Genomic DNA, 22,291 nt, shown 5'->3' with positions numbered 1-22,291 from the left:
AGGCTGGTTATAGAGATTGTCTCTGGGGAGGGAACTAGAGAAATGGGAGTTAGGGGTGGAAAGGGAGACTCACACCTTCTGTATATGCTATTTTTTACGTTTTCAAATTTTTAATTTTGAAATAATTTACAGTTGCAAAAATAGTCGAGTTGCTGTATGCCCTTCACCCAGCTTCGAATGCTCACATCTTATATATCCAGCTAAGAAATTAACATTGGCACAAGACTGTTAACTAAACTACAGACGGTTAGAATGTCCTCACTCTTCCCGTTGATATTCTTTTTCTGTTCCAGGATTTAATCCAGGACACCACATTGTATTTAGTGTATATATTTTCAAGCTGTAGGATTTTACCATAAAAGCATGAATTACTTTTTTAAACTGAGCATTTTCTTAAAACCTAAATGTATGATCATCATGTTCATATGGTATTGATGCTTCTAAGGCACATTTTCCTTTTTAAAATTAGAAGTAAATTTTTAAAAGGACAAAATCTCTTTTTCAGGTAATCATTATGAATCATCCTCCAAGTTTTGGTTTTTTTTTTAAACTTAATCCATTTGCCACACTTTTTTTCCCCTGCTGTTATTACAGGTTAATTTATGGGTCTCATCCAGCCTAAAACACTGCAGGTGTAAATTTCCAAAAGACTCATGTGTAAACTCTCATTTTTGTCACTTACACTCTTCCATCTTTACTCTGATTATTTTGCAGGTACATTTTTCTAAGAAATGACATTCGATCACCAATTCATCAAAATATTAGGAAAAGCAAAAGGTAGATTGATACCTTGCCTATCACCTAATTCCAATGTTTCAGTCTTTTGAAAAATATTCATCTCAAACCACTTGATATTAAATTTACATGCCATTAAAATGAGCAAAAACTCTACTTTCCTTCGAAACTTTACCACCTCAGAGGATTAGCCTATAAATACCATATAAATGAAAAACAAAATCCAGGTGTTAACAAATTGTTAAAACTGCTTTAGGCTTCCCACAACACTCAGCTACTTCCGTGTCCATCAAATGAAACGAGATCCAAATCATGGGTTTTTTTTCTATTTAAGCCTAAATTCTTCATCCAGACTATGGGTATGTTTTAATTGCTGAACAGTTTCAGAATTTTTAAATTCGTTTTCAACATTTAAACATTAGATGTTACACAAAACTCCAACTGTTCAGATTTTCTTAAAATACTGCAAGATTTGGCCACATGGTACAACACTCCTGCATGGCGCAGTTAGCTGTGTGGTAGCTTCAGATATACCAGGCACCCTCCAATTCACCATGGTCCTGAGCTGCTCACCCTTACTCATTTATTTATTTCACTAGCCCCTGTAGGGATTGAGTTTGCAAATCCCTTTAAGCTTTATGCAAAATAGATATTTATTGTTCATTATGTCATCAAGAGAAACTTTTCATCTAAAAGTCCTATTTTCCTCCATAGCTCTCAAGAATACCAAAAAGGACATATTTATACTTACCAAAAATTTCTCAAGGTATACACATGTACCTCTTTTGTTTTATCGTAAGACCTAAGTGCTCTCGGTATCAATGATGCAACTGGGGGGGGGTGTCTGTGTGTGTGTGTGTGTGTGTGTGTGTGTGTGTGTGTGTGTTCCTGAAAAGCTATAAATTTGATCGAGAGATGGCTTGACTAGGAAGTAGCAGTGGAGATCGTGAGAAGTGGACAGATTTGAACTGTGTTTGATGGAAGAAATTGTTTACAAGCGTAGCTTCCTCAGAAACTGAAAAGGAGGCTGGGAAGCAGCCTGACATTTTTAGCCCTGCCAGCGAGGAGGGGGCGGGACTGGGGAGGCTGTTGGGTAGACAACCCAGAGCCTACCTCAGGTGACAACGAAGTCAAGGTTGTAAAAACACTGCCTCCCTTTGTACTTACACATAGCAGGCCTTGCTTGCAAGTTTTATTGTACTTAAGAGTCAACTATTTCAACTCACCTACCCTTTCGTCTGTTAAATTCCAATTTGTTTCAGGCCTCCCTCATCTGGAAGCATTGGGTAAGGAGAACGCTGCTCATTAAAAATTATGCCCAAAACATCTTCCATCAGTGTCACCCTACTCTGGCACTTTTTTAACCAAGGAGTCACCAAGAAAGGAAATTTTAAGATAGAAGCCTTTTCTCTTTCCTTACCTTCAGCAACCTGTCCAACAAAACACTAGATAATCCACATTTTCCTTTTTAATTTTTGAATAATAGGACAATAATAACCAGAAGCAGTGTCAATATGGAGGACTTTATAGTAAACTATGTATCTATATAGTTATGTCTAGATTTCTATCCATCCTACTTATCACCCAAATTCTAGGCTGGTTTCATTAGCTTTTTTCTCCCATCCTGAGCAACAAAAAACATAGGAAAAATACGTCATGACTTTTCCGACAACCCAATAGTTCATCAAAGGTATGAATTAACTCCTTTTCCCATTTTATTTTCAAAATACTTTTCCACTCCTGCACCACAGTAATTTCCCTAATATTCCAAATGAACTCCAGGATTATCCTGAAACTTAAGTCAGGTGCGTGATCTCAAGTGATTTACTATTACCTGGACAGGGCCACCTCATGAAACCCTGAGAAGGTACAACCTTTAGGAGCAAGGAACTCTTTTCCTGGTTAGAGTGAACTGGTCATGTACCTGAGCTCAGGCTCTGAAGGAACCCTCTGTTGCCATGGAGGGAACAGCTAATTTAAAATAAACAAGTTTAAATATAAATATAATACCTCTCTCTCTCTCTCTCTCTCTCTCTCTCTCTCTCTCTATCTCTCTATCTATCTATCTATATATCTATATATATATATATCCTCCTTTCCCCTGGGAACTCTCAGACTTACTGCCTTTTTTGGAGACTCCCCTCCTTGGCAACCCTTCTGGTTACCAGCTGTGGCTCCTTACTTTGAGACTCTCTCGCTTGCCTCGACCAGTGGCTCGTTATTAACTGGACATTACCTATGTGACACATTGGTGTCAGAAGGCTCCCAGGGATTTCACTCTGAGGTGCCTCCCCTAGAGAGAAGTCTGCAAACCAAGTGCATCAGTGTACATTTCTATTGTATCCTTAATACAAGCTCTATTCCTTCTGTGATTATCAGGGCATAGCTTTTCAACAAGGAAACATATAAAACTATTACAGAGTTTTCACTGAGTCAGTATAGTCAGCATAGTGCTGAGGGCACTGGCTCCTCAGCCAGACCATCTGGGTTCAAACCCCAAATCACATAGTAAGTGCTCAGTAAATGTTAGCTCTTATTTTACTTGGAATAAACACCAAATTCCCGCTATGGTCTATAACCTGCATGATATTCTCTGTCTCTCAAACCTCACCTTGTTCTGCTTTCCCCAATTATTCACAACCCAACAACTTACCGCTTCAGTTTCTTGATCATTACAGTTTATCTGCCTCTGGATCTGTCCCCTTCTTTTTCTCCCAGTACAGGATGTTCTCCCGGATTGAACTGGCTCCTCACCACTCAGGTTTTGGTTTTGTCAACCCTTCTTCGAAGAGGTTTCCCCTAATTAACCTCTCCAAAATAGACCCTCCTTCCCCATGCCAAAACATCACGTTTGGTTTAATAAAGGCACTTATCATTAATTTACCTGATTTGTTCCCCTCCCCCCCTCAAACACACACCCCTTTAAATGTAAACTCCACGACAACAGGAAAGCTCTTGTCTTTATCCCAGAACTTAGAATGGTAACTGGTCCACTTAAGGCACTTTGCATTTGTTAAAAGGGAAAAAATTATCAAGTTCAAATCCCATCTAAATGTAAAAACCTAGCCACAATCCCCAGAGAAAAAAGGATTTCAAAGAATTAAAAGATCTGGGTCAGGTGGTAGATACCTGTCCTATTCTTAACAGAACATCTTTTGAAAATTCTTTCACTAATTTGAGAAAATCTCAGATTATGAGTTCTGCCTCCCTTTTGTAGCTGTCAGAACTCAAATTTCCAGCTGCTCTTGCAGCTACAATGTAGGCAAGTGACTAGGTTCTACCTACCGACACACCCTCATAAGACTGACTCAGAAAAGAACCATATAAAGGGACTCTGCTTCCTTCTCCTGGGCTGTGGATGAACTAACTGTTGGGCTTTCTGGGAGAGCAGTGGGGCCAGGCCAAGTGAGATTGGTGAGGCTCTGCTGGCAGTTTCCTCTAGTACTAGACGGGGCAGCACAGCACAGTGTTCTCAGGCCAGTGCTGTGCACGGTTTTGGGCATCGTTCCTGGAAGCCTTGGGTCTGTCCCCAGTGACAAACCAGTTTTGCAGGCACTACCAAAACTGCCAAACTGCCTAACTTTAAGATATTAGTCCTCACGATATGAAATAGTGCCTATGTCTGTCCACGTGATTGTCTCCTGATGCGTATCAGAACCAGCTTTGGTCCTGGGAAGAAGACACAGGCCAACCATCTTTGTTCTCCTCTCCAGGCCTCAGTCATATATTTCCACAACTCCTTGGGAGAAGCAGTGATAAGAAACCTGCAATATCTTTATAACAGAGAAAGGCCTCTGCTTATTAAAAAAAAAAAAAAAAGAGTTAACAATGTTTCACAGGTAAAAAGTGATGACTATCCTAACTTTGAATTTAATTGTTAATACCATCCGTTCATAATAAAACAAGAGTCCATACCAGAGGTTTCAAACTAGTAAGTATATGGGACCTGCAGAGGGTTTTGTCTGGTCCACAATGCTTTGAAGCTTCTTTAAAAATTTGTAGCCAGAGATATAAAGATTTCATTTCCATCTGTGATTTCTGATGCTTACAGGCCTGTATGCAACAATCAGTTGGAGAGCAGTGGCCTCCTTTTGATATGGACGGCATTTCCTCTACAATTTGCCACTGATTCACACTCACACACGCAATTCCTACTTTTCATTTGGTTGTATGAATTGGAAATTGTGCAGACTACCTGCCATTTCATGAAAAGTGTTATTTAAGAAACATAAAACACCTACGTTTTTCACTGCTATAAAATGCTGGAATAAAACAGATTAAATCAAAATATAATAGAAAAGGCAAATGTCCGGTGGGTGTATTTCGGTCATACAGGATGGGGGGATGCTGGGTGTGCAGCATAGCATGTGCCGATGGTCGACAACATTGTACTGTGTACACTTGGAAATTGTTGGGTGACTATGGGTTTTTTTTCCCCACAATTAAAAAGAAATCAATGTAATTCACTGCATTAACAGAAGAGAAAAAAGTTAACAAGCATGTAATTTAATCAAAACCAAGAAAGCATTTGATGAATTCAATGAAAACTCTTAGCAATCTATAAACAGAAAGAAATCTCTTTAATCTGATAAAGGATATTTAGCCACAGTAGAGCAGCAACAAGCAATACTAGTCAAATAGTCAAAGTCTTTACCTGAGATTGAGAAGGAGCTAAGAATGTTCACTATTTCACTTTAATTCAATATTGCATTTGGGGTCCTGGCCATACAGTAAAGCCAAAAATAAAAACAGATTGGATAAGGGAAAAAAAAGTGGGGGGTGGGGGGGGGGACAGGAGGTTTGAACCTGGACATAAAGATTCCAAAGCAAGTCAAAGCATAGTGTACAGTTTAGAAAATGTTCTATGTGTATCACATAAGGTAGAACTTGAAAAAGCTAACTGTGAGAAAAAATCAACAATTTATAAGAGAAACTCACCGACTACAAAGCTGGTTTCCTTTATCTTGCTAACCTGTAAACATCTCACGTTGATATGAATTCAAAATATTTCACAGAATGGTCACTTCCTAATTAGAGCAATTTACATTTTAAACACTTATTTCTGTGGAATATATTCTATCATTTGTAGAAATGAGACCCAAAGAATGTCTTAGTGAACAATAACGGATCTTAAGTATATCTCATCGGTGATCAATTCGGTAAGACTAAGTTTTCTACAACTTAATTCCAGACATAAAACGGACTATTTAGAGAGCTTTTTGACAGGGGGAGGTGGACAAAAAGATGCAGGGCAGGCAAATGAGCTGCAGTTTAAAACAAAATCCTGTCACTTACATTATATCTCACATGTTCGAGACACCCTCCAAGTTCTGAAAACACAAGGCAGTTCTCAGAAACAGTATTACAACACATTTACGCCATCCAATAAATCACCATTAAGAAGCCCCTTGTAAAAAGCAGTCCGTGTGTTCACAGATGTTGTAGAATCCCAGTCTCTTCTGTACGTCACCGGGAAAAAAAAATGCAAATAAATTATGTTTAGGGAAATATGGCAATTCATATTTGCCAATATTAGACTGTGTATACCAGCCCCTCAGTACTGCGGAAACGTTCCATCGATTTTGGCAGCCCAGGCCATGAGGCCCCCCACGACATCCTGGACTGCTGACGAGTCCAACTCTTGGACTGCTGTCAAGGACTGCAGGATCTTCGCGGCTTTCTGGGAGTCATTGCCCAGTTTGCAAATCACATAAATGGGGAGAGCGGTTCCTTCCTGGGTGCCTCGCTTCCCTTTCTGGATGGCTTCTCCTAAGAGCTTCAGGCTACCTGCGTCCCTCTGCTCCAAACGTTTCAAAGGGATGTGCAGGGCGTGCGGCAAACGACAGATGTCCACTTCCACTTGGGGCCTGACGTCCAGCAACAGGTGGGGTGACCCAGAATCCAGAAGTCGCTTATAGTCCGTGACAGAAATTCGCTCCTCCGGGCTCAGCAACTGCAGGGAGCGGCACTTATCGGTGGCGGAGGAGCCACAGAAGGCTTCATAGTCCTGCAGGTCGGTCACAGTGGGCCGCTCCCCACACGCTGCACAGTCGGTCCTGCGGCTCCGCAGCTGAATAGAACGGAACCGTCCCCTGAGGGCATCAAAGAGCAACAAGCTGCCACTGTAAGAGGGGCCCAGGCCTGCAGCGATCTTCAACACTTCCAGCGCCTGCAGGCAGCCCAGGACCCCAGTGACAACACCAAGCACCCCGCCATCCGCGCAGTTGGTCACCGTCTCCGCTGGAGGCGGTCGGGGGAACACACAGCGATAGCACGGCCCGCCGTCGTAGTGGTAGACGGTCATCTGGCCTTCCAAGCGCAGCGCGCTGGCCGACACGAGAGGCCGGCCGGCGAGCACACACGCGTCGTTAACCAGGTAGCGAGTGGGCACGTTGTCGGAGCAATCAGCCACCACGTCATAGTGGCGTACGAGCTCGAGCGCCGTGGCCGGCGTCAGCGCTTGAGCGTAAGGCACGCACTCCACGGCCGAATTGAGACGGCGCAGCGAGGCGGCCGCCGAGTAGACCTTGGCCTGGCCGGCCAGGGCCTCGCCATGCAGCACTTGGCGGGCCAGGTTGCTCACTTCTACCACGTCGTAGTCCACAAGGCCAAGGCGGCCTACGCCGGCCGCTGCCAGGTACTGCGCCAGTGGGCAGCCGAGCCCACCGCAGCCCACGATTAACACGGACGCGGTGGCCAGGCGCAGCTGTCCGCGCACGCCCAGCTCCGGCAGCACGAGCTGCCGGCTGTAGCGCAGAATCTCGTCTCGGGACAGGGAGGCCTTCGGCGGCAGGGGCGGCACCGGAAGCAGCCGCTCTGGCTCCTGCTCCGCCAAAAGAGCGGCCGCCAGCCTCTGCTTCAGGGAACTCAGCTCTTCCTCACGCCGGGCGACTTCAGCCTGCAAGGCGAGGACCTCCTCCCTGGCAGCCATGGCGACCTCTCCCGGAAGCTGTCTTTAAAGGGATTTCCGTTTCCGGCTTCCCGTCTCCTAGCGACTGGAATAAACTAAAACACTTGATGGAGCGTTGGAAAAGGCAGTAAGTAGATGTGTATTTCCTGCAGTAATCTTACGACTCAACTTTAAAGATTTATAAGCCCTGACTATTTCCAATAGAGACATACCAAGCGCCCCAGGAGAACCAGCGTTCAACCCCACAGGCCCTTCTCCTCCTCCCGAATTCGGTGCGGTCCGACTGGGTTCCCGCCCCGCCCCGCGTCTACGTCATTCCGCTTCCGGCGTCTCGCGCAGTTCCGCCATGGCCTCCAAGGAAGGGAGTCGTACCCCTCCGAGGTCTCGGCGGGAGCCGGGTGGGCGCGCCCCGCGACAGGACAAGTATTCGGTGCTTTTGCCCACCTACAACGAGCGCGAGAACCTACCGCTCATCGTGTGGCTGTTGGTGAAAAGCTTCTCCGAGAGGTAGCGTGCCCGGCCGCCCTCCCCGAGGAATCAGATGAGCTGGCTGCCCCGGCCTGGGTGTCGGCAGTTGGCTGCGCTAGGCGGTCCTGCCCGGCCCCTCTTCGGCTCGTGCGGGAAGACTTGGGGAGGAGGCCACCCTGCGAGAGAGGCAGAGGCGGATCCTTCTAGGGTTCTCCCCGTGTCTCGGGTTCTCCTTCCTGTCCTTGGTTTTTTGTGAGACGCTCCTTCATCTTTATTACATACACCACTCCGTCTCCCCCAGCTCCCACCTTCCCGCCGCCTTTTTCTCTACGGGATGGCCACTCTTAACTTGGGGCGGGGATGTAAGCCTGACCTCACTCCTCTCTCCAGGTGGTCAGGATCTGCGGCAGGGAGTCTAAGCGAGCACGCTCACTCCCGCCCCCGTGCCGGCTGCTTATGTAAGCGTGAGGTTTGGTGTCTGGGTGAGGAAGCTGCTGCTGGGCTGGACACCCTTTCTGGAGAGAACAGGAGGGCAGCTTCTCTGATCCCTGGTGGATGTTTGTTGTGGTCGTTAGTTAGAGCCTGGGTGGGGGCTTAGAGTTTGAATTTGAAAGTGTTGATACAGTGTTGTTTTTTTTAACGTCAGGAAAGACTGGTGTCAGTACAAAGTAGCTTGTTTTCTGGTTACACGGATGATACTATGTTGTCGACATGTTCGAAGGTCTGCCTGTATCAGCACATACAAACTTAGCAAATTATTTTGAGAATTATGTCATGTGGCTGTTGTAATGGATCGCACTGGGTCATGTCAGCGAACCCGGATTATTTCCAGAGGTTTTGTTTGTTTTCCTTTTTGACGTTTGCTTTACAAATGAGAACTGGAACTTTGTTCACGCCACATTTTCCAGCACTTTGAAAGGTATTTGACCCATAGTGCTGCTTTGTTACGTGAATGTTGCGACACACTTATTCTTTTGCTAGTATGCAGGGGATAAAGTCTTCAGGGTGATATTGCTGGGTCGACAAAGATGTGCTGAAAATTGATAGTTATTTCCAAATTGCTCTCAAAAAGAGACTGTACCCGCTTAGGACTCCAGCATTCATCAGTGCCCCTGTTTTGTCACGGGCCAGTCAACCTGAGCATTATTAAACTTAACGTCGTAGGAAATGCTAATTGGTGAAAAACATTTCTGTTTTGATTCTGTTTCTTTGAATGAGATAACTGTCGTCACATACATAGCTCTTCAAAAATTTTTATTGAGATCTTTTCCTCTTTTTAAATTTGTTCTCTTTTTTTTATTTCTACAAGCTCTTTCCCATTTAGAGAAATTGTCACGTAGCTGATCTTGTTCCCATCTGTCTTCTGATTATACAATATTTTTTGCTCTATTTTTAAATATTTTATGTAGTGCAGTTTATCTTTCAATAGTTTCTGAGTGGATTTTTTTGAAAATCAAAATGAAGTTTAACGAAGGAAACAATTTCTTTTCAGATACAGTCAACTTACCTAATGTCAGCTCAGCTTGATTCCTTTAAGTTACCTCACCTTGGGGCTCTGTGGGTGCTTTGAAATGGGAAAGGGGCAATAATTTTGCATATGAATGACTCCTTTTGCTTATGAAGTTGATGTCTTTCAGCACATCAGCTAGAATCAACATCTTACATGCTTTCCCTTGTAAAGCGCGTGCCCAAATTTAAGGCACAGTGAAAAGCTAAAGTTATATCAACTCTAGAGGATAGGCTGAGTCTTGCTTTCTGGCATGTTTGCTGGAGCTGACTTTCTTAATTAAGCCTTTAACAGTGGATTGTGTTTTCTGGTTGATTTCCTTGCATGTTTCTTAAAGTAGGACCAAGAAGAAACAGAATGTTATGTTGTGAGGGTTTGGCTGTGCCTCATTTTCTTTCCCTTAAGTTTCCCAATAAAATGAACAAAAAGAATGTCTTTTAAGGGGGTGGGGCAGACATGATAGTGATCGCATGTCCATCCAGGTATTGTGTTGGCTTCTTTCTAGGGTAGAAACTAGTCCGTGAAGATAATGGAGAGCAGCAGAGAGATGTTAGTTTTGAAATCTTTTGTAATTCTGTGCTATTTCTTTTCATTTGATAGAATGGGTACAACTATTTGAAATAGTGGTGTAAAAGATTATGTTATCATTCTAACGTGGGGTTTTTTTAAGGGTAAAATTAAATCAGATGTATTCCTGATTATGTTCTTTAAACCTATGTGGGATTAAATTAAAAAGAATAATCACTCAGCTACTCAGATTTGAGTTATCTTTTAAGTATACTTTTGAAATTAATATAACTAAGATTTGATATTACGGTCCCACAATTCCATTTCCAAAGTAAATAAAATTTCATATATCCGTGTGTGTAAAGTCACTGATTCTTTTAAACTGGAGAGTATGTTTACTGTGTGAGAATTTTTTAACCTCTCAGGACTCTATCATAGCATTTTCTAGGAACGTGCCTAGTTTGGAGGTGAAGTACTGAATATCTGACATTTCATTTGATAATTGAAGTTTTCTTTAGTGATTAATATGGCAATAAATTTCCACTACTGGTAAAGAATTAGTAATTTTAAAATTATTTTTTAATTTGAGAATACTGTCTCCAAACAATAGAAATTTATTTATTTATTTATTTATTTTTAGTGGAATCAACTATGAAATTATAATCATAGATGATGGAAGCCCAGATGGAACAAGGGATGTTGCTGAACAGTTGGAGAAGATCTATGGGTCAGACAAAATTGTAAGTCATGTGAAATTTTTCTATGTTACGATTGTGTTTTATAGAGGAAAAATGAGAGATGAACAGTGCTTAAATTCAGTCTGTTTGTGAAACTGAAAAAATAAAGAGCAACTTATACACCAGGGATTTAGATGCATTTTTATTGTGCTTGAGGTTTCACATCTTTTTGATATGTTGGATCAGTAGTAATTTTACAGCAAAATAATGAGTCTGGATGAACACTGTTTTTATTACTGATTCTGCAGAAAAATTTTCTTGAAGGGCAAAATTAAAGTTATTGATATTGATTAATGATATTGAATTGACAGGGAATGTGATAGGTCTAGGTTGTAATTTAGTAATGTGTGTCTTGACCTTTCTTGCTCCCTTTCTCTAGATGGTCTCATACTTTCAGTAGAGAATACTGCCTACAGCTGGTCTTACAGCTGAGGAAGGTGACTGTTTTCATGTGAAACATGACTGGCTTTTCAGAGTACTTAGCATTTATTTTTTTAATCTGTAGAACAGTTTTGTGGGGTAGATAGACTTTCTGAGTCTTAAACTTTAGATTTTCCTACTGTACCTTGAAGCCTGTTTGTCCGTGGGAGTAACTTAGGCAGATGTAGAGTTCATTTTGTAATGGCTTCATAATCTTTATTTTTTGTCACTCACTTGGATTTTAAAATGTTTGAGCATACTCGTGAGCTTGACTTTGGCAAAATCTTGGGCCAAAAGCATACAATTAATTCCAGATTTAATTAGAAAACATGTTCTAGGCATAGGATATTGTAATACACCAGTTTCTCAGTCTTGGCACTGTTGACATTTGGGACCCAGTAATTCTTTGCTGTGGGGGGCTGTCCTGTATGTTATAGGATGTTTAACATCATCCCTGGACTGTAGCCACTAGATGCCTGTAGCTACTACCCTCTCCCCAGTGTGGCAACCAAAAATGTCTCTGGATACCACAAAATTGTCTCCTCCTCCCAATAGAGAGCCATTGGCATGAACATAAAGTAGTCTGTTGGAGAACCTTTATTGACATTTGCATTTCAAGAAATGGCAGCGTCATAAAAATATGTCACTGGGTCCAAATATTCTGGATTAAATAATGAAGTAATTTCTGTTTAGTTGGAAGAGAGATTGGTTGGTGGGAAGAGTTTAAGGGAAATGTGTTACTCTTAAATACATGGTAAATCTATCTTATATTAGAGATTCTATCTCACAGATGAGCAACTCATAGATCTGTTACACCTCCAAACCTCTCTGATTATCTCTTGAAATATAGAAGTACAGGAGGAGATAAAAAGGTGACAGATTTTCAGCCTTCTAGCAGTGACTTCCAATGATGCCAGGTTCACATTTTTGGCCAACAGTTCCCCAGTTTCTCTTTTAGTTCTGGGTCATGGCCATTGATTCACATTTATCATGTATAGAATACTCTGAGTTATGCGCTACCGTTTAATTCGGGAACATAAACATAACAATATTTTTAATACTTTTGTCATAGAAGTTCAGCAGAGGTGTAATTAATTGATTGCTTTTAGGGAATGCCTATTAAATTTACCTTCTCAGATTCTAAAACAACGGGTCCTCAACAGGTTCCACTTTTCCCATCAACCCAATAAAATTCAATATTATAAGAAAAAAATAGCATTTACTATCATGATTTCCCTGTAGTACAAGGAAAATTGCCTATTCATTCATTGTTTTATGACCTTTAAATCATTTAAACTAGAATTTTTTTTCAATCTCAGACCTTACCAGAGATGACACTTACTTGCTTTTAAGTGACATGTATGTCTAGTTGAGGGGAAAGATAGAGAAAAATAATTATTGAAACTCTGTAGTTGAGGAAACTGAGACAAGAGGATTCATTCACTTCCAAAGGTCACACAGCTAACTAATGGCAGAGGTGGGCACATAGAAAACTTGGGGGTACATGTTCTGAGCTGTTAGCAGTGACTGGTTACAGGGCAAGGAGATTGAGATTGTGGAGATTTTCAAACTTTCTATGTTGAATTCTTGTATTGTGTTTGGTTTGTGTGGTTTGTTTTATCCCCCAATTTGAGATTGGATAAGATCTTGGACAGACTGGCCCAGCAGTTTTGCGCGAATTATTCTTTGCCAGTATAACTCAGGTACTAAGGATTGAAAAGACAAAGGGACAAAGACTAGTAGCGCCAGGGCATACCTTCTGGTGGCTGATACTGTCACCAGTTTGATACGCATCTTGGTTGTCATCTGTGCCATTACTTACAAAAGTATTAATAGTTACATTTTAAGGTACACAGGACAATGAGGTTGGTCAAAGGTCACTACAGGAAAGGACAAAAAGATGGAGATGGTTTTGTTCACATCTACATCTGTATAGTAACATGTTCATTGCTTTTAAATTATCAAATAAACTGTAGGATTAAAATATTCTGTTTATCTCCAAATACCAAAATATTATCTCTAACAAAAAGATCAACACCACAATCAAATGTATGAAAACAGATAATTCATGAAACAAGAACTACAAGTGGCTAAAAATGAAAAAAATATGAGCCTCACTGATAAGTAAAGAATTGCAAAATAGGAGAGTACAATTAGCCTTTCTTAGCTGAAGATTTATTTCTATTTTTTCTTTTCAGCCCATTGTTTTTGAGAGTATGGTAAAATGAGTTCACTCAAATACTGTTGATCCTAGTCAAATTGATAGTTTTTCTGTAGTTTTATCAATATTTTCTACGATAAAAATTTTTACAAAAGTTTTTTTTTTGTCAAACAAACTTTAGTGTCACGTGAAGTAGTTCATAAGCAGTTGTGTTGTGGTGAGCATACTTCAGGGTCTGTGTCCAGCAGCCTTGCACACCCTTCCTGTGAATTTACTGCTTGTCCTCATGACAGCCCAGTGGGGTGAGCTCCGTGTGCCCTCCATGCCCGGATCACACAGCAGATTAGCAGGATGGCTCCAGAGTGAGGAGGCCAAAAGTGGGGGTGGTAGAATTAAGGGTCTGAAAGTTAAACGCGCTAAAAGAAACCATGTGAACTTTACATTAAGTAAGACATAAACACATTTTTTGTCTTTTGTTTTACACATTCTTGGTGTAAAATGTAAACATTACCAATAAAACTGAAGTTGCTTTAGATGAGCATTGCCTGACCTGCATCCCAGTCTCTTCCCCAGGGTGAGACCCGGTGAGCAGTTTGGTGTGTAACCTCACCAAATATATGTGCATATATGTGTATGTGTCTACATCTGTAGAGTTAGTTAAATGCGGTGGGTTGGTTGGTTTTTAAACATACATGCAACCTTCCTGTATAATTGTTACTTTTCAGTTATATCTTGGAGATCTTTTGTAACCAAATAACCACATTCTGTTAACTGCTCCATAGTACTCTGTCATATGCAACATGGTTTTTACTTTATATAAACTTTTGAACATTCTGCAAGTTATAAATAACAAAATTATCTTTTATTTGAAAAAAAGAAAGATTTCAGCAGAAATTCAGTTCCAGTTGAAACATAGGGTTATAGAATCTAAGATGAACTTTAAAAGATTGGCTTTTTCAGGGCAGATATCAGATGGGATCAATATTTTGTGAATAACTATCACAAAATCAATAAAACCTGACATCTTGTTTGGTCTTGGTCAATGAATTGTAATTATTATAGATGATTAATTGAATGAATGTCTTGTTCTCTAAGAGCTCATAGGGCAGGAATGTATTTTATCTATCTTTGTTCCTCCCCAAGACCTAGAGCAGCATGCATATCATAAAAAATTGTCCTGAGTGACTTGAACTGAATATACTTTGTTTAGGGATTTGCAATCTGAGGCAGCCTGCTTATACACCAGCAAATGCAGAAGGGGACAAGATGTGCTCAGTAGTGCGTCCACTTGAGCTGTTCCTCAGAAACTTAGAAGAGTCCAAACCTTGGCTTTCTACTTTCTCAGAAGTATTCAGAGAAAAAGACAAGTAACTAAATCAAGGTTTATATATGAAGCCAAAAAGGGGGGGGTGGGGGGAGGTAGACTAAGTAATTGACAAACTGTAAGAAAAGAGAATTTAACCCTCTTGTCATTGGGCCTATAGAAAATGGGATGCAGTCATCCAAGCATAAAGTCAAGATAAGTTGATGGAGGAAGAGTGATAATCAACATTTAAAATCACAAAGGAAAGTGAGAAAACAAATCTGGCTACCAGATATTCCAAGAAGGTATAGAATAAGTGATATTGTTCACATATTGTCTTCTGCATAGCACCAAAAAAATAAAATAAACGTTTAAAATTTGGCTTTTATAGTGAGGTTGGGTGAAAGAATGTTGCTTTTCCTTAAAAGCTGTTAAACTATTGATTTGTTACTAAGCACTTTTTTTTTACTTTGACAAAAAATGTTCAGTATACTCCGCTTTGAGGTCAAAGAAATGCAGTTATTTCTGTTAAAATGAGTAGCACTTATATGAATAAAAAGAATTTTTAATAGTCAGATTTTTGTCTATTTGTGTCAAAAGTGTTGTTTCTTATTCTTACAGCTTCTAAGACCACGGGAGAAAAAGCTAGGACTAGGTAAGTAGAAGGCCTCACCCCTCATACCCGCTCCTGGCCTTGGTAAGATTATCCAGTGTGTATTTTCCTTGTTTGGAACAGGGCCAAAATACAGTAACCTCCTGTGATGGTTTTTAATGATCTTAATGACATTTAAATGACTTGAGTTGCCTGTATCAGTCAAGGCCCACTTGGGAAAACAGAAACCACTGTAAGTCTTTCAATATAGGGAATTTAATACAGAGAATCTGGTTACACAGGTGAAGGAATTGCTGAGAAGCCAAATGGAACAGTGAGGCTGCTCAGAGATTAGTAATAGCTAGAGGTTCCTACCACCCCAACATGGAGCAACAGCAGGTGGAGATGCTGCATTCAGAGTCCAGGAACCCAGGCTGCCCGAGGAGGCTAGCATGATGGAGCTGGGGATACCTGGCACCTGGCGGGAGCTGGAGCCACTGAGGATATGCAGTCAGTGCTGGGAGGCAGAGTAAGAGGGAGGACGCTTAGACTTTCCCCTTCTCTCTCCTCAGAAGCTTCCCCTCTGCCTCCCAAAGCTGTTTGGAAGCCAATGATGAGAACCTGGGAAATAAGTTCTCTGCAATATAGAACAGAGTAAGGATGTGAGGGCAAACGTCTTGGACCAGCACACTGCCTTCATTGTAAACCTCTGAACAACAGTTCTTTATGTTTTAAAAAGTTACTCTTTATTTTTTTAAAAAAACAAAGCTTTTCTGTTTTTAAACAGAGTTATAGAAAACCTCAGATGAGCTTAGTTGTTCTGAGATGAAAATCTGAATGCCTTTATTTCTGTTGTTAGTCACAGTTGCTCATGTTGAGGATTGGTATAATTTTCACTGAAAAATTGGAGGGAGCATAAAGGAAGCACAGTTCTTAAAAATTAATATCTGCTATTCTGAAGACCATCAGTTCCCTGGCATCATCAAATGTTCTGAATCTGAATCCAGAGGGTTCTTCGGAATTGAAATAATCTGGACACTGCAGTGAAAACAACCAAGAATTACTAACCAGTTGGTGGTATATCCAAAAGGCTCTGATAGAAACTTCTTTACAAAAGAAGTTAGAAGAGAGCAGCCTTAGCCAATAAGGTACTGTGGTGATTTGGGGCTAGAAAATGCAGGAATCCCCAAATCCTGCTCCTGACCAGTTACTTTACCTACCAGGTCCCTGAGGAACTTTGGGCATGAGAGGTGGCTAGCTGCACCTTTGGCCCCAAATATCAGCGGGGTTCTAGGGTACCGGCCGCCTACAGTGTGGGAGACATTCTCAGCAGAACCTTTATGGCAGTGGGCCAGGAGCGATGGGACGAGCAGAAGCAGGGAAACTTGTTAGGGAGGGTTCCAAGCACCAAACGATGGTGTCTGGACCAAGGGGCAGTTGGAAGGGAAGAATGGAATTGAGAGACATTTTTGATTGAGAATAAACAGTATTTAATTATAGTTCAGGATCACCTTTAGAGGACTAATGTATGCTTTTCTGTGCTTACCAATTTCTTCTCTTCAAAATGTGTATGTAAGCATTTCTGGTGATTTCCTTTAATGGAGATAAAAATATTTTCATTTTTAGGAACTGCATATATTCATGGAATGAAACATGCCACAGGAAACTACATAATTATTATGGATGCTGATCTTTCACACCATGTAAGCGGTATATTTCTTTATTAACTATTTATGATAGTCTTAGCCTATTTTACTGACTTACTGTTTGTTCTTTCTAAATTTCAGCCAAAATTTATTCCTGAATTCATTAGGTAGGTAATTCTAATATTTGAAAAAATGATTCAAATCATTTATTTTATTATTGATTTTGAACTTATTTTCGTTTTTCATTAATTAAAAATGAACATGCTATTTTGTTTGCTATCAAAAATAAAAAGAACGTATAGATTTGAGACTCATGAATATATAGATATATAACTAAATGATGTATTTTAGAAGCTCTAAGAGACTGATGAACAGATAATTCCTTTGTTATCTAGATTCTTCCAGACTACAAAAAAAGGTGGAATGGAATTATGCCCTGCATCATAAGGGTAAACCCATGAACAAATAGGCTTTATTACAGGAACGTCAGAGTGGTTCATCTTCAGGAATCTGTCAACATAATTCATTTATCACATTAACAGAAAGCAGTGTGATTAAGTCTGTAGATGCTAAAAAGTATTTGATAAAATTCACTAGCCATTTCTAATAAAAACTTTAGAAATAGAAGGAAACCACTTACACGTGATAAAGATGACCCAGTCCTAATGCAAACATCTTATTAAATGGTGAAATGTGGAATCATTTACAATAAACTCACCAAGATAGGCATACCAGCTACCATTAAACATGGAGATTTTAAGTAAGATAAGAATTTAGTGTAAATATTGGTTAAGGATACAAAATTATATTTATTTGCAAGTGATATTATATTCTTAGAAAATCCAAGAGACTGCAAAACCTCTCAGAATAATAATTTGGGAACTGTTCTAAATATAAGCTAAAAATACAAAACTGAAGTCAGATTACGCCATTCCCCTATTTTGATACTTCAGGGAGTTCCAGTAACCCTGCTGTCCTTGCCCCTCAGACCACTGTGATATGGCCCCTGCCTCCCTTTCTGAACTTACCTTGTACCTCACTGCTTTGCGCTCTTTGCTGCAGGCACACTCCTCCCATCTGCTCACACAGCACTATGTTCTCTTTGCTTGCGATGCTCTCTTCCTGCTCCTTAGCGGCCAAATTCTCATCCTTTGATCTCTGCATGAAGTCACCTCAGAGATACTGTCTCTGCTTATATCTCCAATACACAAAAGCCCCTTGGACCTGATAAGAAAGTGGGACCAGTGGAGTAGAAAATGGGTGAAAGATACAAACGGGCCATTATGTAGAAATCCAAATGGCCCATAAACTTAAGAGAAGATAGTCACCCTGGGGTGTAGTCAAGGAAATGCAAATTAAAATAATTGTGTGTTACTATTTTATTACCCATTAGTTTATCAAAATTAAAAACTTGCAGAGTAATACACCCAGTACCAGTAAGATGGTAGAAAACAGACACACTTAAATATTGGTAGAGGAAGTCAGTTGCTACAACCTTTGGGGAAAATAACTTCTGGTGAGATCTGTTAGAATTAAAAATACTCATAAGCTTTATTTTAGCAGTTCCATTACGTTCCACTTTGGGTAGTCTCCGCACCATTTCTAAGAATGTTGCAGCACTACTCACTGTGGCTGTGTTGTTGGGAGTGAGGGTGCCCACCATGGAAACCACCGTAGGATATCCTATGGAGTATTTTTGCAGCTATTAAAAAGAATGGGAAAATTCTCTGTTGACCTGTAGGGATTTCCATCATTCCATTGTGTGTATTTGTTAACTGACAGCGAGTTACAAAATGAACTTTTTTGGATTCCAATTTTGTAAAGCAACCCAAAACCCTAGCAGGGGAGGGGAGTGTGTCTGTGTGTGGGAGTCTTTATCTTTCTGTAAAGAGAAAGGTCTGGAGGGTGGACGATTAGCAGGCTGTTTTAGCATTGTTTGCTTAAGGGGGCCGAGAACAGAATGGAGGGGAATTGGGGAAATTTATAATTTTATTACTACATTTTAGGATGACTTCACATGGTGCAGTCAGCAAATGTACTGTTTCGTAGTTTTAAATATTAATAAAGGAAAAAAGAATGATGTTTGAAAACCTTACTTTGAAAACTCTTGGTAGTATAGTTCATCTATTTTCTTGGCATTGTTTTTTCTATGCAAGTCTTAAAAAGTTCTGTTTGTATACGAGTAGCTCATGAAAATAACAATTGCTCAATAGCTTTTTCTAATTGACAGCTCATTTATCCTACAGGAAGCAGAAGGAGGGTAACTTTGACATTGTCTCTGGAACTCGCTACAAAGGAAATGGAGGTGTATATGGCTGGGATTTAAAAAGAAAATTAATCAGGTATATATGTGCTATTTCTCTTATTTTTTAGTGTAACTACTAGAAATGTGTTTATAACAGGTATTTGGGTTAAATTACCATCCTGCCTTGGGATTTGTGAGTCAGAGTGTAATGTCCAATAAATATTTCCAGATAGCTTCTTCCTATAATTTTTCCTGTGATTAATTTTATTTTAGGTATTTTCACTAAGGAAAAATCAGCATAAACCTTGAATCTTTGGTAGAAATGGTGTAATTAAGCACAAATTTATTCTACTACACCCTCAGCTTTGATTTTAAGTGAGCTATTCATCTATATTTTTGGACTGTATAGGGAGTTTTTTTCCATATGTATTTTTCTTTTTTTAATCATTTTAAGTAAATTGATTTCAACTGTTACTAAGCAGCATAAAGTATTAAGGCTTTGGAGTCAGACCTGGGTTAAAATCTTGATTGTGTCATTTAATAACCTGTATATCACCTTGCATGTTTTACCCTTTCTAAGCTTTACTTTCCTCTTAATAAAGTGGAAAACCTACTGTTTCGGTTTCCTATTTCTGTATAATAACCCTCCCAAAACTGAGGGACTTAAAACAACGATTTATTATTTCTCACAACTGTGGGTTAGCTGGCGGTATCTCTGCCAGCTGCACCCAGGCTCATTCATGCAGCTTTCTTTAGCTGGAGGGTCAGCTATTCTAGAAGGTCCAACGTGGCCTCATTCATTCGTCCAGTTGTTGGTGCTGGTTGTTGGCTGGGGCATCTCAGTTCTGCATGTGGCCTCTCACCTTCTGGAAAGCTACACCAGCTTCACGTGCGTCCTCAGGGCAGCGTCCAAGAGTACCAAGGCTGCAGCCACAAGGCCTCTTGAGCCCTAAGCTCTGGGGCTAACACAGCATTAATTCTTGGTCAAAGCCAGCCGGTAACTACAGGGGTGGGGAAATAGAGTCCACCTCTTGATGGAAAGACCTGCCAAGAATTTTTCACCATTAATATCTTTCTCACTCACTGTGTTCCTTTGGAAGATTCTGTTAAGTTAATCTCAGTTTTGCCTCTTGACTGTGAACTTTGGGCAAGTCATTTAGAACACGTTAAGAGACTCTGTCTTCAGAGAAATGAAGGGGTTGAATAAAACTGATTTTCAATCCTGCTGAACTTTGGAATCATGTAGAGAGAAAATTATACATAACTGCTCCCTATTCATCGTCCCTTTCTCGTGCAGACACTTGGATCTCCAGAGGGGGACAAAAGCATCAGTATTTTTCAGACTTCCCAGATGATTCTATACTGCAGTCAGGTTGAGACCAACAGTGATCTCAGGCCTCTCTCAATTTGGTCATGACAGCTATTATTTCAAATTAGGGAGCCCCAGTCAGAGACAATTTACAACTTTTAGTTGGATCATTCAATTGTGGCTGTCATTAGCTGTTAATGTCTGTACTGACTTACAGTATAAACTTCTGAGAAAGATTGTTATCACCTGCTCAAGGTCTTATTTATATGGTCCAGAACCAGAATTAGAACCTAAGTCTGACTCTTGCTACATTTTCAAAGACCCCACTTTAAAAATATCTTAAATAGATGCACAAATGCATACATATAAACTCACATTCCTTTGATTAAATGCATTTGGTGGGTAAATGATGTCCTGGGATTTTTTTGTATGTATTAGTAAGCAAATTGAGGGGGGGAATGTTTCTGTTAGCTATTATCCCAGCTATATCCCTAACTTTGTTACTTATATAAAAATAATCTTTCTGATAGAAGGCCTTAGTGGTTACCTTGGCTTTGGAAACTTCTTTCCTGGCTGCCCCAGAAAACTTTTCTCTGAGCACAATAAAATAACTGCAACACAAAAGTCACTTTTTCCAAGGGCACTTCACATCTTTTTGAAATGTTAATAATAGCTATTAGTCAGTAGTAGCTTGCAATTGATTGATACTTAGTTGTGTTTGAAGCACGTATCTAAAATTATTGTTATGGACTCAGTGTTGGTTTAGCTAAGAGTACCTGACCCTGAAAGTGTTGGTAGTTGGAGGTGGGGCCTTTGGGAGGTGATTAGGGTTAGGTGAGGTCCTGCATGTGGGGTCCTGAGGTGGCTTAGTGCTCTTTGCAGAAGACCAGAGAGCATGGCCTCCTGTTCCCCAGCCCCCATGTTCCCCAGCCTCTATCTGTAAGCCAGAAGAGGGCTGTTACCAGGAACCAAGCCTGCAACACCTTGATCTTGAACTTCCCGGCCTCTAGAACTGTGAGAAATAAATATCTGTTGTTTCAGCCAGCTAACCTGGTGTTTTGTTACAGCAGCCCAAGCTAAGTCTCAGAATAAATCTTTGGTCAATTTCCAGAGATTGCCAAAAACCAAAATCCTCTCCCACTTGCACACATTCTTTGAAAAAGAAAAGGTGCCATTTTTATGTAGACTGACCTATCACCTAGTTGAAACTCTTATTCCTTATTAGAATCTGAAAAGGAAACTCCAAATCCCTGATCTCTTCTGCTGGCTGACAGACAGATGTTCTGAATTCTAAATGATGGCTGTTGGCAAATACACCCGTTAAAAATCTGTTATCATTTGTAGCTAAAGTTTAAAAGAATGATTGCTTTCCTCTAAATGTCACATTCAAAGAATTAAAATCCCTATTTTCTGAAAAATGAGAAACATCAGATCTCCTTTCACTAGCTAAATTTCTTGTTCTACAGAAATAACATTTTTGTGAGTGTTGCATTTATTTATGACATTAGTGTGGCATTTTTAGTCCTCTGCTCTAGGATGTGTGTCTCTTGTTTAGAAATGGTATTTGTAAAGAATATCTGACTTGTCTTTGGCAGCCGTGGGGCCAACTTTGTAACTCAGATTTTGCTGAGACCAGGAGCGTCTGATTTAACAGGAAGCTTCAGGTACAGTGAAAACTTGTCATGTTATATTTTCTACTATTTATAACTTCCTGCCTCAATTTCTTGCTTTACAATGGCTTGGGGGTTTTT

General features: G+C 40.3%; 2 protein-coding genes and 1 long non-coding RNA gene across 5 annotated transcripts in view; 1 reads left to right on the top strand and 2 right to left on the bottom strand.

Moving 5' to 3' along the window:
• Positions 1-5,292: 5,292 nt before the first annotated feature.
• MOCS3 (molybdenum cofactor synthesis 3) lies at positions 5,293-7,896 on the bottom strand. Its single transcript, XM_019640931.1, has one exon. It carries the CDS (start codon positions 7,664-7,666, stop codon positions 6,290-6,292), a length of 1,377 nt encoding a protein of 458 aa, XP_019496476.1. The 5' UTR covers positions 7,667-7,896; the 3' UTR covers positions 5,293-6,289.
• Positions 7,897-7,954: 58 nt separating this feature from the next.
• The window catches only part of DPM1 (dolichyl-phosphate mannosyltransferase subunit 1, catalytic), a 21,019-nt gene continuing 6,682 nt past the window's right edge, over positions 7,955-22,291 (top strand). The window contains exons 1-7 of one of the 2 annotated variants that reach the window (XM_019640933.1): positions 7,955-8,152; positions 10,768-10,867; positions 15,370-15,403; positions 16,967-17,043; positions 17,128-17,153; positions 19,233-19,328; positions 22,136-22,204. In XM_019640933.1, the coding sequence (XP_019496478.1) occupies positions 7,992-8,152; positions 10,768-10,867; positions 15,370-15,403; positions 16,967-17,043; positions 17,128-17,153; positions 19,233-19,328; positions 22,136-22,204 (563 nt within the window). In that variant the 5' untranslated portion in view covers positions 7,955-7,991. The remainder of the gene's footprint in view (positions 8,153-10,767; positions 10,868-15,369; positions 15,404-16,966; positions 17,044-17,127; positions 17,154-19,232; positions 19,329-22,135; positions 22,205-22,291) is intronic. The other variant, XM_019640932.1, reaches the window with a different exon arrangement.
• Positions 15,412-22,291, bottom strand: part of LOC109381848 (uncharacterized) — a 15,455-nt gene continuing 8,575 nt past the window's right edge. Inside the window, exons 3-5 of one of the 2 annotated variants that reach the window (XR_002123824.1) lie at positions 18,015-18,210; positions 16,887-16,933; positions 15,412-16,378 (exon numbers count right to left, since the gene is read on the bottom strand). This is a non-coding gene — a long non-coding RNA (uncharacterized LOC109381848). Of the gene's footprint in view, positions 16,934-18,014; positions 18,211-22,291 lie in introns of both variants that reach the window. The other variant, XR_002123823.1, reaches the window with a different exon arrangement.

Source organism: Hipposideros armiger, unplaced genomic scaffold (assembly GCF_001890085.2).
Source record: "Hipposideros armiger isolate ML-2016 unplaced genomic scaffold, ASM189008v1 scaffold_54, whole genome shotgun sequence".
Classification (NCBI taxonomy): Eukaryota; Metazoa; Chordata; class Mammalia; order Chiroptera; family Hipposideridae; genus Hipposideros; species Hipposideros armiger.
The sequence above is the reverse complement of the archived record's forward strand: the minus strand, read 5'-3'. Positions and strand labels throughout refer to the sequence as shown.

What these genes read in the sequence shown, in the direction of transcription:
- MOCS3 (XM_019640931.1), bottom strand. Translation starts at nt 7,666, where the DNA reads ATGGCTGCCAGGGAGGAGGTCCTCGCCTTGCAGGCTGAAGTCGCCCGG.